The sequence below is a fragment of the Lepidochelys kempii genome, chromosome 5, assembly GCF_965140285.1.
Source record: "Lepidochelys kempii isolate rLepKem1 chromosome 5, rLepKem1.hap1, whole genome shotgun sequence".
NCBI classification, from domain to species: Eukaryota; Metazoa; Chordata; order Testudines; family Cheloniidae; genus Lepidochelys; species Lepidochelys kempii.
The window spans coordinates 131,581,918-131,597,814 of record NC_136384.1 but is presented as its reverse complement, the minus strand read 5'-3'; the positions used below and the strand labels follow the sequence as shown (position 1 = coordinate 131,597,814).

The following is a 15,897-nucleotide window of genomic DNA, read 5'->3' as shown; positions in this document are numbered from 1 at the left end:
AGTGACTGTTTTATGTACTGAAAAAGCTTAGCAGCATTACTTTCCTGTTCAACCCACTAACCAACATGGTAAAGGGATAGAAATGTAAATGCAGTAAGCACATTATCCAGGTGCTGGTAACTGTCCCTGTTCCTCTCTCTAGCTCAATACCAGCCAACCATGTAGTAATGTGAATGTCATGCCTTTTTCGTACTGATGCTGTAAACTGTGACATACTAGTCCCTGTGCCAGACTGTGGAATGATATGTGTAATGTATACAATACCAAAGATATAGCAGAGGGGAGATACAGCGGAAAACACCGTTTAGCTATTCAGATGAAGGTTTCAGATTAGAAACGTAACTACAGTATGCAACAAGTCAAAATTGGTTAAAACACAGAGTGCTGACTAAGCATAAAATTCCCCTTTGTCATTCTTACTTGACTGAATTTTAATTACTTGCTGGAAATCCACAACTTTCTCCATCCAATGCCAAAAGAGTGATTCATTCATTTCTTGGCTTTGTGGGTAAAGTAGGAGACAAGTATTAAATATTAAATCTCCTTGATGATGCTGAGATTATGAGACATGGAACGGCGAACTGCGGCCAGTGGGAGCTGCAATCGGCCAAACAAACCATCCCAGTCCGCCAGCAGCTTTCCCTGACAAGCCACATGCAAAGGTTGCCAATCCCTACTCTAATAATAAAAATATAGCAGTAGAGATATATCACTGACCACCTGACCAGGATGGTGATAGTGATTGTGATATGCTCAGGGAGATTAGAAAGGCTATTAAAATAAAAAACTCAATAATAATGGAGGATTTCAACTATCCCCATATTGACTGGGTACATGTCACCTCAGGATGGGATGCAGAGATAAAGTTTCTTGACACCTTAAATGACTGCTTCTTGGAGCAGCTGGTCCTGGAACCCACAAGAGGAGACGCAATTCTTGATTTATTCCTAAGTGGAGCACAGGATAAGGTCCAAGAGCTGAATATAGCTGGACCGCTTAGTAATAGTGACCATAACATAATTAAATTTGTTGCGGAGAACACTGTAGAATTTAATTTCAGAAAGGGGAACTACTCAAAAATGAGGAGGTTAGTTAAACAGAAATTAAAAGGTACAGCACCAAAAGTACAACCTGCATGGAAACTTTTTAAAGACACCGTAATAGAGGCTCAACTTAAATGTATACCCCAAATTAAGAAACATAGTAAGAGAACCAAAAAAGAGCCACTGTGTCTAAACAACGAAGTAAAAGAAGCAGTGAGAGGCAAAAAGGCATCCTTTAAAAAGTAGAAGTTAAGTCCTAGTGAGTAAAATAGAAAGGAGCATAAACTCTGGTAAATGAAAAGTAAAAATATAATTAGAAAGGCCAAAAAAGAATTTGAAGTACAGCTAGCCAAAGACACAAAAAGTAATAGCAAAAAAAAATTTTAACTACATCAGGAGCAGGAAGCCTGCTAAACAATCAGTGGGGCCTCTGGATGATCGAGATGCTAAAAGGAGCACTCAAGGACGATAAGGCCATTGCGGAGAAACTAAATGAATTTTTTGCATCGGTCTTCACGGTTGAGTACATGTCCCAAACCTGAGCCATTTTTTTTAGGTGACAAATCTGAGGAACTGTCCCAGATTGAGGTGTCCCAGATAGAGGAAGTTTTGGAACAAATTAATAAGCTAAACAGTAATAAGTCACCAGGACCAGATGGTACTCACCCAAGAGTTCTGAAGGAACTCAAATGTTAAATTGCAGGACTACTAACTGTAGTCTGTAACCTATCATTTAAATCAGCTTCTGTACCAAACGACTGGAGGATAGCTAATGTGAAGACAATTTTTAAAAAGAGCTCCAGAGGTGACCCTGGCATTTACAGGCTGGTAACCCTGACTTCAGTACCAGGCAAACTGGTTGAAACTATAGTAAAGAACAAAATTGTCAGACACATAGATGAACATAATTTGTTGGGGAAGAGTCAACATGGTTTTTGTAAAGGAAAATCATGCCTCACCAATCTACTAGAATTCTTTGAGGGGGTCAACAAGCATGGGGACAAGGAGGATCCAGTGGATATAGCGTATTTAGATTTTCAGAAAGCCTTTGACAAAGTCCTTCACCAAAGGCTCTTAAGCAAAGTAAGCTGTCGTGGGATAACAGGGAAGGTTCTCTCATGGATTGGTAACTGGTTAAAAGATAGGAAACAAAGGGTAGGAACAAATGGCCTGTTTTCAGAATGTAGAGAGGTAAATAGTGGTGTCCCTTCAGGGTCTGTACTGGGCCCAGTCCTATTTAACATATTCATAAACGATCTGGAAAAAGGGGTAAACAGTGAGGTGGCAAAATTTGCAGATGATACAAAACTACTCAAGATAGTTAAATCCCAGGAAGACTGTGAAGAGCTGCAAAAGGATCTTTCAAAACTGGGTGACTGGGCAACAAAATGGCCGATGAAATTCAGTGTTGATAAATGCAAAGTAATGCACATTGGAAAACATAATCCCAACTATACATATAAAATGATGGGATCTAAATTAGCTGTTACCACTCAAGAAAGAGATCTTGGAGTCATTGTGGATAGTCCTCTGAAAACATCCACTCAATGTGCAGCGGCAGTCAAAAATGCGAACAGAATGTTGGGCGTCATTAAGAAAGAGATAGATAATAAGACAGAAAATATCATATTGCCTCTATATAAAACCATGGTACACTCACATCTTGAATACTGTGTGCAGATGTCGTCGCCCCATCTCAAAAAAGATATACTGGAATTGGAAAAGGTTCAGAAAAGGGCAACAAAAATTATTAGGGGTATGGAACGGCTGCCGTATGAGGGGAGATTAATAAGACTGGGACTTTTCAGTTTAGAAAAGAGACGAGTGGGGGTGATATGATAGAGATCTATAAAATCATGACCAGTGTGGGGAAAGTAAATAAGAAAGTGTTATTTACTTCTTCTCATAACACAAGAACTAGGGGCCACCAAGTGAAATTAATAGGCAGCCCGTGTAAAACAAACAAAAGAAAGTATTTTTTCACATAACACACAGTCAGCCTGTGGAATTCTTTGCCAGAGGGTGTTGTGAAGGCCAAGACTATAACAGGGTTCAAAAAAGAACTAGATAAATTCAGGGAGGATACGTCCATCAATGGCTATTCGCCCGGATGGGCAGGGATGGTGTCCCTAGCCTCTGTTTGCCAGAACCTGGGAATAGGCAACAGGGGATGGATCACTTGATGATTATCTGTTCTGTTCATTCCCTCTGGGGCACCTGGCATTGGCCACTGTTAAGAGACAGGATACTGGGCTAGATGGACCTTTGGTCTGACCCAGTATGGCCATTCTTATGTTCGTAAATTGTAAAAATGCTTCCATCTAGCACTGGCTGCAAAGCCTTAATTTTCTTTTTTAAGCTTCCCCATGGAATAATTATGTAGTATGTATATCATATATCCCCATGCAGGGTTGAGTCCCTTTACCCTATTTACATCTGTTTTCCAAGGAATCTCTAAATTGAGCTGGGAGGAGGGTGGTAAATCAGCCCCTAAATATGGTGGGGGAGGAGCAGAAAAACACTTTTGCCCTCATCCTCGGGTTCTTTGTTAAGAACTCTACTTGGTGCAGAGCCTGCTGAATGAACTATAGGTGCTGCTTGTGTCATCTTTTTCTGAGGTTTGGCAGAGGGGAAGGAAGGCCCAGTGGTTAGAGCACTGGCCTGGAACTCTGGAGACCTAGGTTCAAATTCCTGCTCTGCCACAGGCTTCCTGTATGGTCTTGGGTGAGCCACTTAGTGTCTTTCTGTGCCTGAGCTGTAGAATGGGGATCACCGCACTTTGCTAACTCATGGAGCTGTGTTGTGAGGATAAAAACGTTAAAGACTGTGAGCCACTCAGATGCTACAGCACTGAGGGAGATGAGAAGAATACTGTTCTCAAGTAAAACACACACTGTGTACTCGTCTCTTTCCCACTGCTTACTCTCCTAGGCAGGAGGAATGAGTTGGGTGCTTTCTATTTCTTGTATTAAACTGTCTGCTCATTTCCTGAATGCTACTTTACCATATAATTCCCCTGATTATCTTTTCCATTGGACAGTTCCAGTATTCAACATAGTCTGAGCCTGTGTATACATCAGCTGAGCAATTTATTGCCATTGATTAAAGCTCCTGAAATTCATGTTTCATGTCATAGTCCTGCGTCACAGGGAGTGCCACAAACTCTGCTTCTGATTAGGATGAAAGAGACGCAGTGTCTCACATTTCACTGGAGGCTGAAAAGAGTCAGAAGACCCTTTTGTTCCCATTAAACAACAGCACATCTTATTGTATCTTTACATTACAATTACTTGCAGCAAAGATTGAAACGATTCACATTTCTTGGGAGAACCCGTCGTTTTTAGTGAAGCACGTTTCTGTAAACCGCAGTGATTGCCCTTAAAGAGTCTGCATCCTGCCAATAGATAGTATATGGGTATACGCTGTACATATAGATGATTCCACAGTAAAGTCAAAATGCATGCTGGGATGAGCATTAACCTTTCAAGTGCACTGACATTCCTAATGACTGGTCTGCAGGTTTCTGATAAATATATGTTGTTGTGATTGCCCCCAGCTGACACACTTCCGGGTACATGTTCGAGAAGGCTTGTTGAAGATTGCGTCCTATCTTTTATTGTGCACATCACAAGGGAATGTATTAGTCTTCACAAAGGGATCCCACTGAAGTTGAGCGCATGCTTAAGTGCTGTGTCAGATTAGGGCCTATATGTATTTAGCACTAAAGCTTTCCTGCCTTTTCCTTAAAGGAGACGCACGTACCAAAAACCATACATGAGGAAAAAAAGTACAGATTTCCAGCACAGCTGTCCTCCCAATGACATGGGGATATGGCAGAGGGAGGGGGAGGGGTCCGCTATGTGTGCATGGGAGAAAGCAGGATTCATGGGACATCTGCTTCTCTCTCTCTCTCTCTCTCACACACACATACTCTCTCTTTCTCTCTCACTCCCTCTCTCTTTCTGTCTCTCTCTAGTTGGTCAGGAAGTAGACAGAACCTTCACTCCACCCCCGAGCATGCACTGCCCAGAAGTCATCTGCACCTGCAAAAGGGCTGTCATGAATTCCTTCCCCTGTCCCCTTCTTAGAGCAAGATGGGAGCAGGGAAGGAATTGTGACTCCCTGTAGATAGATGAAACCCAGCTCCCTGGACCAGAGCCCAATCCAGCCATTTAAAAGAGGGCTGGACCACACCTGGGCCTATACAGGGCTGCTAGTAGGCAGCTGGAGAGGGAGGGCTGTAACAGGCAGAGCCTCAGAAGGGAAGTCACACTGGAGTGGAGCTAGCAAAGGGCTCAGGGGAGCAGCCCTGTGACTGCTGCTCCAGGAGGGGAGCAGAGCTGGCCAAGGCTGGGAAGCCTGCAGGAGCTGGAGGGCCAGAGACCCCTTGGAGGGGTGGCCCTGAAGCTTGTCACTGAGGATTGAGTTCAGACTGTGTTCTGCCTGTCTGATAACCTCTGTTGTGAAAATAAACCTCCTTGAAAAGCCGAGCGTGGCAACACATGGTTTGGAGCCAGGGAGACGCAACAGCCCTGGTGACACTCCCATTCAGAAAAATTATGTCTTCTGTACATGACACAGAGGCTCAGGTTGGTCTCGCTTTTAGCTTTTGCCGTTCCAGTGAAGGACTTACAGAGAAATAGGATTTCTCCTTAAGCATTTTTTGTGTGGGAGTGTTTCATGGGAGCTCTTTGAAATTCTCAGAGGTTCAGATGGCTGGAATTAGTCCCTGGGGAGATGGATTAGTGGGCAGAGGGCAGGTGAGTCCTCAAAGGTGCATGACAAATGGATCTACCATGTGGTTCCCCAATTTATTACATGGATATCTCCTTATGTATACATATCGATACACACACGTCGATACACTTCGGGGAGAGGGGGTAACTGCTGTCAGTGTCGATATGCATTGGGCATGCTTGGTGGTTTTTTATGACCTTCGTCTTCTAAATGCTGCATTTATTTAATTGGAAGAAAGTGACCCATAATCAATAAGCGGGATCCTTTTAACCTTAATCATCAATCCCGTATTAATGAATGTGCTGCTTTTTAATCCTCCTAGTTACACTGTTTTCAGTTTCTCAGTGTATGGCAAAAATGGAATGAAATGCAAATTGATAGAGTAGTTCCCTGTATTAATACCACAAGAGCATATTGTTGCTCGTGTCTGTTTGAAAGTTCCGAGAGTGCAATGCACGGAATGAAGTCACTTTGCCAATACCAGTATTTTGCTACTAACCATCATCCATTCTCAACCTGTGACTCAACATGTCCAAGTGTAACGTACAATACATCTGCCCATGAGCACATACTTTGTCTCTTCGGGTCCTGATGCTTCCCAGAATGTAGTGTACTCTTAGGGAATCCAGGTAGGGAATATTTTGAGTTAAAGTGAGGTTGTAGCAGCTGGATATTTCAAATCAGATTACCCTCATGCTAAGAGTAATAAGGCTTATCAGGCCTAATTTATAAACCCATAAGCAGGTTTCGGCCTGGTTAGTACATGGACGAGTGACCACCTGAGAATAATGTTACTCGTTGCTTTACTTTGCTGGCAGTGGATATTCTACATGGTGATTATATATTTATTTATTCTTTATTTTGAGAAATGTTTTATGTATATTTGTGGCTTGCTGGAGGGTGGTTCTCTATAGTGTTACATTCTGTGGCTTGTGCTATGCAGGAAGTCAGACTAAAAGGGTGACTTCTATCCTTAAAATGTGTGAAAACCGCGTTAGACACTATTCAGTCAGAAGGACTGATACAGCCTCTACCAACTCCTCTGCTCACTTCCCCCCATCTCAGTCTTGAGAATAATTATTTTTTCTCTCTTCTTCTTGAGAACTTACAGCAGTGAAGGGATTTATATTAAATTTACTGGCAAAGTGCACCACCCAATACAAAAACATTTTGCAAACTTCTAAGTCCAAGTCCACCATTTATTATATGGCAGGAGTCCGATCACAGTCACAAAGCAACTTCATTGACATGGAATCTGCACCACCTTTTCCTCTTGGCCAAAGAGGCCCAAGTCATGTACGTACACAGACATACTGCTGTACACTGGGAGTTCACCTACGGAGACCCTTGCCTAGCCTACTCTTATGATTTGTTACCAGTGGGTTAGTCTGGTTAACTTCTGCACCGGCAAGCTATAGACAAGTCACCCAGACTCACTTACCTTTCAGGGTCTCCATTTCCATTAACCCATTGTTGGTTTGACTCCCAGCTGCTCATCTTCTCTAACCTGCAACAGAATCATGTTAAAGCAATATACATCTTTCCTACTATGGTAATGCAGGAATGAAAAGCCAAACCTTGCAGCTGCCGGTCCTCGGGGAGGTGGTTAGGGATGGGGGTTAGGGATGGGGGAGGTGGTTAGGGATGGTGGTCAGGGTACAAGGAGCAGGGGGGTTTGGATGGGTTGAGGGTTCTGAGGGGGACAGTCGGGGGGCGGGAAGTAGGAAGGGGCAGGGGCCAGGCTGTTTGGGGAGGCACAGCCTTCCCTACCCTGCCCTCCATACAGTTTTGCAACCCTGATGTGGCCCTAGGGCCAAAAAGTTTGCCCACCCTGCTATAGGTAGAAAGCACCAAACGGCAAGAAATTCCCCCCACCCCCCACTCCCCAGGTGAAGCGAGATAAGGTGTACTAGCCCACCTCCTCTTCCAATGCCTTCCTTTTTCACACCCCGTGCTTTGCAGCACGTTGGGCTACCCCCATTTGCCATCGTTGCCTATCAACTGCCCTGCTCTCCAAATCTTCCCATTTCATGTTGAGGTGCTTGATGTTGTTCAGAACTGATTGTTTCCATGTTATTCGCGGTCTTCCTCTCTTTCTTCTTGCATTTTCTGGCTTTGGTTCAAGGGCGGTATTTGGTAAGCATTCTTTTTCCATTCTCAGCACATGTCCTAGCCACGGATGTCTTCTTTTGTAGATTATGTGTGAGAGGGTGCCTTGACCAGCAATTTTTCTGGCCCAGACGAATCGCTTCTCAGAGCTAGAATTACAGCACTCGGGCAGATTGTCCCCCTGGCCCCGGTTCCATGTGTGGAGCAGGGCCAGAAACGCAGAGTGGGAGAGGATGCAGACTTTGCTCCCTGGGCTCCAATTCCCATAGAATCATAGAATATCAGGGTTGGAAGGGACCTCAGGAGGTCATCTAGTCCAACCCCCTGCTCAAAGCAGGACCAATTCCCAATTTTTGCCCCAGATCCCTAAATGGCCCCCTCAAGGATTGAACTCACAACCCTGGGTTTAGCAGGCCAATGCTCAAACCACTGAGCTATCCCTCCCCCCCCACTGAGCTATCCCTCCCCCCATGCAGAAGCTTGTTGGCACAGAAGAAGTGAATGGAGCCCTGATAGTCCACAACAAGGGTGTGGCCCCACCCACCCCGTGGTGAGGGAGGGCAGTGGGGTTTGTTAAACCTCGGGGGTGTGGGCGGGCTAGGGGGGTTGAGTGGGTGATGAGAGCAGCAGTGCAGCTGGCTTGGTGGGAAGGGGATCATGGGGAGGGGGGAGTGAGACCTGTGTGAGGGAGGATAGGAACTGAGTGCTAATGCTGAGGAGGCAGAGAGTGAGCCAGGCCTAGTGGTGCTGTGGTGTAAGGGACCTGCAGTCAAGAGCAGGGAGAAGCTGGACTGATGGAGGGGGTTACTGCAGCTTGGAGGGGAGCCAGGCCTGTTGTGATGCTGCTGAAGCAGGCAGCAGGAGAGGTTTGCATCCTAGACGAGCGAAGTGCTGAGACAGTGCAGACGGGCAGGGCCTTGGCATGTGGAGGAGTAGCTGAAACAAATGAGGAGCTACAGTAAGTTACTCTGGTTTTTGCCAGTCATGTTCAGCAGCTGCAGTGATGCGATGCATGCTGAGTTTTTATCACAGCTCCCTCCCTCCTGCCCCACCCCACCTTCGCACAACCCTGCTCCCAGTGACACGGGACAGACAATCCCCCAGCAGGGGCAGTCCGCCTAGCGAGCAGGAGAGAGCTGCGTGCGCTGCGTGTGGTTATGGCACTGGTCTGTGGCGGGGTGTGCCACTCTTCAGCAGAGGGTCGCAGCTGAGGTGGGCAGTGCGGATTCACCTACCGTTTGTAAGGGAGCTTGTTCTAACTGAGATGTGTGAGACTCCCACAAAGCACGGCCTGAGCAACAATTTCAAATGAGTGTGGACATGTTACACAGATTGAAAACCCAGTGGAAGGGCTGAAAATAAATGGCCAGGCCAAGTGCACAGAATTAGAGCTTGACGTACAGTGGGGCCCTAGTGGTCTTCAGCTTGCGGTGTGGTGGTAAAGGAAGAACGGCAGGTTCTTGGTCTGCATACACAGAGGTGTCACAGCATGAGCGAAGGAGGTGATCGTCCCTTTCTACGCCCTCCAGAGAACTAGACATTATTTATTAATTAGATGGGACTTGTGAGCCTGCCCCTGCCACATTCACATCTGTTCATCTCCGCACCAGAGAGATGTCAACAAAGAGGAGAAAACTGAGAGAAGGGCAACGGAAATGATGCATAGGGTAGAGGGACTGAGCTACAGAGAAAGATTCAGAGAACTAAATATATGTAGTTTTTCTAAAAGGCAGCTCCATGTGGGGGAATATGGTAATGGGTTACCCGTATTTGGAGGGATCCAGGTGTGCGAAAAGGTCATAGTTAGGGATAATAAAAAAGCAAGATTTGGAAAATAGGCTGAATAAAAAAAAATCCAGTGGTGAAATGCATTAGAACAGTGGTTCGCAAACTAGGCCTGCCACTTGTTCAGGGAAAGCCCCTGACGGGACAGGCCGGTTTGTTTACCTGCTGCGTCCGCACCATGTTCCCTGGACAAGTGGCAGCCCTAATTTGAGAACCACTGCATTAGACACTCAAACGTTGTGGTCCTCATCTGTAGAAAGGGTCCTCATCCCTACCTTACAGTGGCAATATAATGTGTGTGATTCATTGCCATTTGGGAAGTATTTTGCTATATTTGCCGAAAGATGCAGTATGATCAGCTAGCTAATGCAAAGGTAAAAAGATAAGCAACTCTATGTGATCAAAGGCAATCATTCTGGCAGAGATTTCTGATCACATCATAAACCTTAAGACCAGATCCCACAGTGGAATTACAGCCTTAGATTGTTGATTATATTTTTATAAAGAATGTTGCTATCAGCTGTGGATTTTTTTTTAATGTAACCATGGGTCTTTCCCCAGACTCTCACATGTTGTTCTGCCATGTACTATTGTATAGTTCAGTGGTTCTCAGCCCGTGGGTCACTTGCAGCCCAGTCAGCACAGAGCTGTGGCCCATGAGTCATCCTCAGGGCCATACAGGTAGTATATATATTGTGTGGATGCCACGCACATAACACAGCCTGCAGTGGTAAATAGGTTGAGAACCGCTGCTATAGTTGGCCAAGCAAAGATACTCTGCATGGATGTGTTTCTGGAAGGTGCTGAGTACCTTGGACTCCCGTTGTCTACTGCTGCAACATTTTGGCATTGTCTAGCTTATGAGAGCTTGACTTCTGAGCCTTAATGCTCAATTTGTTTTCATTTAAGAGGAAGTATTTGATAAACATAGCTGAGCGCAGACCCCTATTCGTTTAATTTAATATAATGGGACAAAGTCATTCCTGGTATAATTCCTTTGACACCAGTTGATTTTCACCAGGTATAAATGTGTCCCAGTGGCACCAAAGAAACTGGTGGTGGTGTTCACTCTCGGTAAACAGCAGATCACCCATGGAACTACCTCAGTGCCAATAACCCTGGTTTAGACAAAGATTACTCCCCCTTACACTGCGGTCCCAGTGGGAGTTAGTTATTTTCAACTACCATGAATAAATAAAAAGGAAACTAGTCACTAAGTATCATTCGAAACAAGAAACAAAACCAGGACAATTCAGAGGGACTGATTCTTTGTTTCCGTGCGCCTTGTGCCGTCATTCGTACCAGTATAAAATGGGTGTAAAATGCTGTCAATTCCCTGGTGGAAATGATGGCACAAGGCGGAGGAGAGGAGCTGAGAATCAGAGCTCCTTTTCTCATCGTATATGTTAATATTATGCCAATGTATTCTAACACATAAAGGGCCTGATTCTGATCTCCATTACACCATTATAGCTCTTTTGACTTCAGTGAAGCTGCTCCTTGATTTATGCTAATTTAAGTGAGGCATGAATAAGCACCATAGGATGTAACAGATCTTTGCAATACAGAGAAACAATGGACCAAGTTAAGGAAAGAGCAGAAGCTTTATTAATGCTGGATTTCCGTGATCTTTGTCAATTTCAAGCAGGACCGAAACATTGTATTTTCTGTATCAGTTACAAACTAGCTCTTGAGAGATGGATTTTCTTTTAAGAATGTTAAATTTATTTCCAAAACAGAATTTAAAAAGCTGGTGCAATCCCCCTCTCCATAATAAACTTACAGGCAAATTTGTCAAAGATTAAAATGACTTTTTTTAAATATTCGTTTCCCTAAGATGCATCACCTCATTGTTAGAGAGTTAAACTTATTAGAGTGATTGAGAAGGAATGCTATCTGTACCCGACAGGCAGGAAGAAACTGCAGTAGAAAAGCCTACTTCCCTTGGGAGAGATCAGATATCAGACTTGCTGAGCATCAGGTCTAACCCATAAGCCTACCATCTACACCCCCATCTCAGCTTTGTTAGATTGCTGTAATCGATTACTATCTTCTTCTGACCAAACAGTGGAAGGAAGAGAGAGAGAGAGAGAGAGAGAGAGAGAGAGAGAGAGAGAGAGAGCGCATAACTGCTGCCTGCCTGCCTCCCTTTGATTTGATGGCCTTTATTCCTTCTAATTGGATAAAATAGGAAGTCACTAGCAGTCCTGTGTTGCTGGGTGTACTGATTTCACTCAGAGCCGTCCTGCAGAGGGGTGGGGGTGGGGAGACAAAGGAGAGAGGGTGTCCGTATATCAGAGAAACAGACTGTGAGGGAGGAGAGGGGGGAAAAAAGGAGGAAAGTGAGCGAGCGCTCAAGAAGGACAAAGAGGAAGGGGTGGGGGGAAGAAGGGAGTTACCACCCTCCTGGCATTGCGCTTCCTTTCAAACCTCTGTGCAATGATATTGTTTGCAGGGATGCTCAGGGAGCAGGCACCTGCTGCTCTGTAATGATTCAGCCTCTTCCAACCGCGGCTTTAACACAGCAGGATGCTGTTGCTCCTGGCACTGTTACCTCTGCCGCTGCTGCCACCGTTGCTGCTGTGCCTCATTTTGCTTTTGCTTCTGCTGCATGACGGTTGTTTTCTTCGTCTCAGCAGACACCAGCCTCAGACGCTCAAGGTGAGGAGCCAGCCTTTCGCCCTGGGCTATTGGTTCACTTAATCTAACAATTTGTGCTTTGTTTGGTGCGGTGTCCCCTGCCCCACACCACCACCACCAGCCCCCTCGGAAGAGCTGGGATGGCTTGAGAGGCGTTGAAGGAATTATAAAGGTGGCCAGGAAATGGGAGCTAAGTAATTACTAAGCAACTCTATTTCTTGTTCAATAGGAGAGGGGTTTTTTTTTATTTTTTCCCTCTCCCAGTTCAGATGCTGTTCTTGAACTTGGACTCTCTACTGACTTCCACTGTATGACTTTTTCCAGAATTGGGTGATTTGATTTTTGCCTGTCTCATAGTAATGGACTGTGATAGAGTTAAGGCCTTTTGGAGGTGAGCTGGTTGAGATTTTTATGCTTAAATATGTCTGAAGTATCTGCAGAGACTTTTCCCCACTCCTCGACTCAGCTGAACCCTGCTGCGTCTCTTGAAGGGCTCCCCGCTGAGGACAACATGTCAGGGATGCAAACGGAGGACGGGAGGGTCCAGGGAATAGCAGGCCTTGCCGCTACTTGCTGCGTGTGCCTGGAGGCAGAGCGACTGAGGGGCTGCCTCAACTCTGAAAAGATCTGCATCGTCCCTATCCTGGCTTGCCTGCTCAGCCTCTGCCTCTGCATTGCTGGCCTCAAGTGGGTGTTTGTAGACAAAATTTTTGAGTATGACTCTCCTACCCACCTAGACCCTGGGAGGATAGGGCAAGACCCGGTGATTTCAGTGGAACCTACTGCTCTGTCTGCTTGGGTGCCTTCAGTAGTGCATACCTCACCTTTCCCAGTACCGAGCCCTGAAACCAAGGTTGAAGTTACAGTGCAAGCTGATAGTTCACTAGTGCCCTCCGAGCCTTTCCTCTTGCCTTCTCCGCATAACCGTGTCTTAGATTTTACATTGTTGCCCTCCGCCGCACCTTCCTTCCCTCCGCCCACGCTGGAGCCTGAGGTGAGAGAGGCTACCACCGTGTCTCAGGCACAAACAACAGAAACTAATCTCCAAATTGCACCAAAACTTTGTAAGTAGCAGCTAATTTTTTTCTTCCACAAAGGACTTTGATTGTTCTGTATCTTTTCCTTGCATCTGACATTGCATGTTAGGTTGGAATAAACTGAGCGAGGTTCAGGGGTGGATCACAAGCTCTCTGAAACTGTTGCTAAATAGACATGGTGGTTGTACCAGAAAGGATATTTTGTAAAGCCATATATCCTGGCCAGTTATCAAGAGGCAAGTCTTCACAAGTTATTTCATTGCATACATTATACAAAAGGCTGAATCAGTTTAATTACATTTTGATTGGTATCTTTTTCATGTAATTTAGCATGCCATTTCAGTGATCAATTTGATTTGCATTTGCTTTGAGTCCCTTATATTTGTTAATATCATTGTCCTGTCTCTAAAGCACGTCTATTTCCTCTTTCCTGTCTTGCCTTGCTGATAAATGCCCCTGCCATCTTCCTGAAGCAGTCAGTGAGTGCAGTGGGAAAGGGCGACAGTACATTTGTAGCAGGTCTAAAAATTCCAGAGTTGTTAATGTAGCAATTACAATTATGGCTATTTTTTCATTCAGGGCTCATTACAGGTTGTTGGGGTTTTTTTTCCTCCTCAAGGGTTTGACGCTGCAAAACCTTACTCATGAATGCATCCAATGAAGTGAGCTGTAGCTCACGAAAGCTTGTGCTCAAATAAATTTGTTAGTCTCTGAGGTGCCACAAGTACTCCTTTTCTTTTTGCGAATATAGACTAACACGGCTGCTACTCTGAAACCAATTACTCATGAGTGTTGTCTCATCGATTTAGCTCGGATGATTTGGTTAAGGAGCTCATACATGTAGAATTGGGCCCCGAGTTAGCCTTTTACAAATCAAGCTTCTGGAGAAATTTCTCCGTGTTCATTGTAAAACATCTATGTAAAACATTGTAAAACATATGATCTATTCAACATTTCATTGTAACCTGTCAGATGGAAGCAGGTTAGGCCGGATGGCCTGTGATCTCTGCAACTCTTGTAAGTGAAAAGACAGCTGTGCTAAAGACCAGGCCGGGTATCCACAGTCAAGGTCTCCAGTGGTTAAAACTGGCAACAAATTTTGTTTTAGGCTTGCTTAGGCGACCCTCTAGTCTCTACCTTTGTGCCCTTCCTAAACCACTGCAGGCTGATGACTTGGTGATTCATACGTACTTGGCCTCATCCTGTTTCCATTTAAATCAATGAGAGTTTTGCCACTGAATCCAGCTTTGAAGCATGCTCAGACTCAATGTAGGATCAGGAGCACCCGTTTACTCTTTCAGTAATCATCTTGGGTTAGTTATGTTTTATATTAGAAAATGTCATGAGCCAGATCCTCAGCTGGTGTACGTAGGTATACCTTCATTGACTTGACCCATGGCCCAGTTAGCATAATGTCAAATGATGTTCCAACGATATTGAAAGGAAAATGTAAAGATAAAAATGTATAACCCTATGTAGCCTTTTGCTTCAATAATGTATGATGGCTTGCTGTTAGATGGAGAGTAAGTTTTCTGAGGAGAAGAGTCTGATAAGAAAACACGGGTGTGCAGTCAAACAAAAGCATTATTTGCCTAGTTTACAATCAGTTGGGAGACTCTGGATTAAGTTATTGGGACCAGCTTTTGCCATGATGACAAAGGGTTTTTTCCTCCCAGAAGTAATTAGCACAGCAACTCCTTTTTGTAGCAGTATCATCGACAAACCTCAGAAGTATCATTAAAGGTGTGACAGATGTCACTGCAATCCCCACCTCTTTGCACCTGGCAAAGTGACCTAAGAACACCATCCCACTGAAATGGCTTGTGGGCTGGGGGTGGGAGGAATCAAGAGCAGCTTCTGCAATAACAGCAACGTACCACCCTGCAAAATTCAACATGGAACAGCTGGTTTGCTCTCACTTGATCACTCAGAGTCTGAAGTAAATGACTAGCTGGTGAGCAGCCACAGGCAACAAGCCATTATCTGCATTCAGATCCACTCACATCTGGGAAATAAACGGCTGTCCGGGAATTAATTTTTTTAGATAAATATCTACTAAGTGTGTTAAGGGATCTGACTTCCACATAGATCTTGATAGAAAGAAAAGAGGGGGTTGGCAATTGATTTTGTTTGGTTTGCACGGAGTGAGAAAGATTTACTGCTGCCTAAAAGCGTAAGTGTAGCAAGTTCTGAAGCTTCAAGCAGCTGCAGTTCCTTGAATCCCTGTGGAAATAAGGGTGGAAAGGCAGATTGTACGATATCTACCACAGAGTTCAAAGAGGCATTTGGTCCTGAGGTATTTTAAACTGGATTGCGAACATAATCTATGTTATGCCAGCAAAAGTTAGAGGGATAAACAAGAAACTGCATTGAAACTTTATTATTTATGAACAGTTGTGTCAAGTGTAAAATTCTGGGAATGGTGTCTCAGAAAGTAACATCTGTAAATTGGATTGGCCTTATGGCATCTCACCCTCTCTCCTTTTTCCAGCATGACTAGGTAATTTATTCAGAAAAAGCATGTGAGCTTTCCCTTTGCATTGATA

General features: G+C 44.6%; 2 protein-coding genes across 12 annotated transcripts in view; both read left to right on the top strand.

Annotated features, from left to right (window-relative positions):
- NRG1 (neuregulin 1) overlaps positions 1 to 15,897 on the top strand; it is a 703,230-nt gene that overhangs the window by 558,361 nt on the left and 128,972 nt on the right. Inside the window, exon 1 of one of the 11 annotated variants that reach the window (XM_073345918.2) lies at positions 12,734 to 13,378. The exons of the other annotated variants lie outside the window; for them this stretch is intronic. Coding sequence (XP_073202019.2) covers positions 12,736 to 13,378 — 643 coding nt within the window. The 5' untranslated portion in view covers positions 12,734 to 12,735. Of the gene's footprint in view, positions 1 to 12,733; positions 13,379 to 15,897 lie in introns of those variants that run through there. 11 annotated transcript variants of the gene reach the window in all.
- LOC140911872 (uncharacterized) lies at positions 12,204 to 12,377 on the top strand. The gene has a single exon (XM_073345933.1). The coding sequence runs from the start codon at positions 12,204 to 12,206 to the stop codon at positions 12,375 to 12,377; it is 174 nt and encodes a 57-aa protein (XP_073202034.1).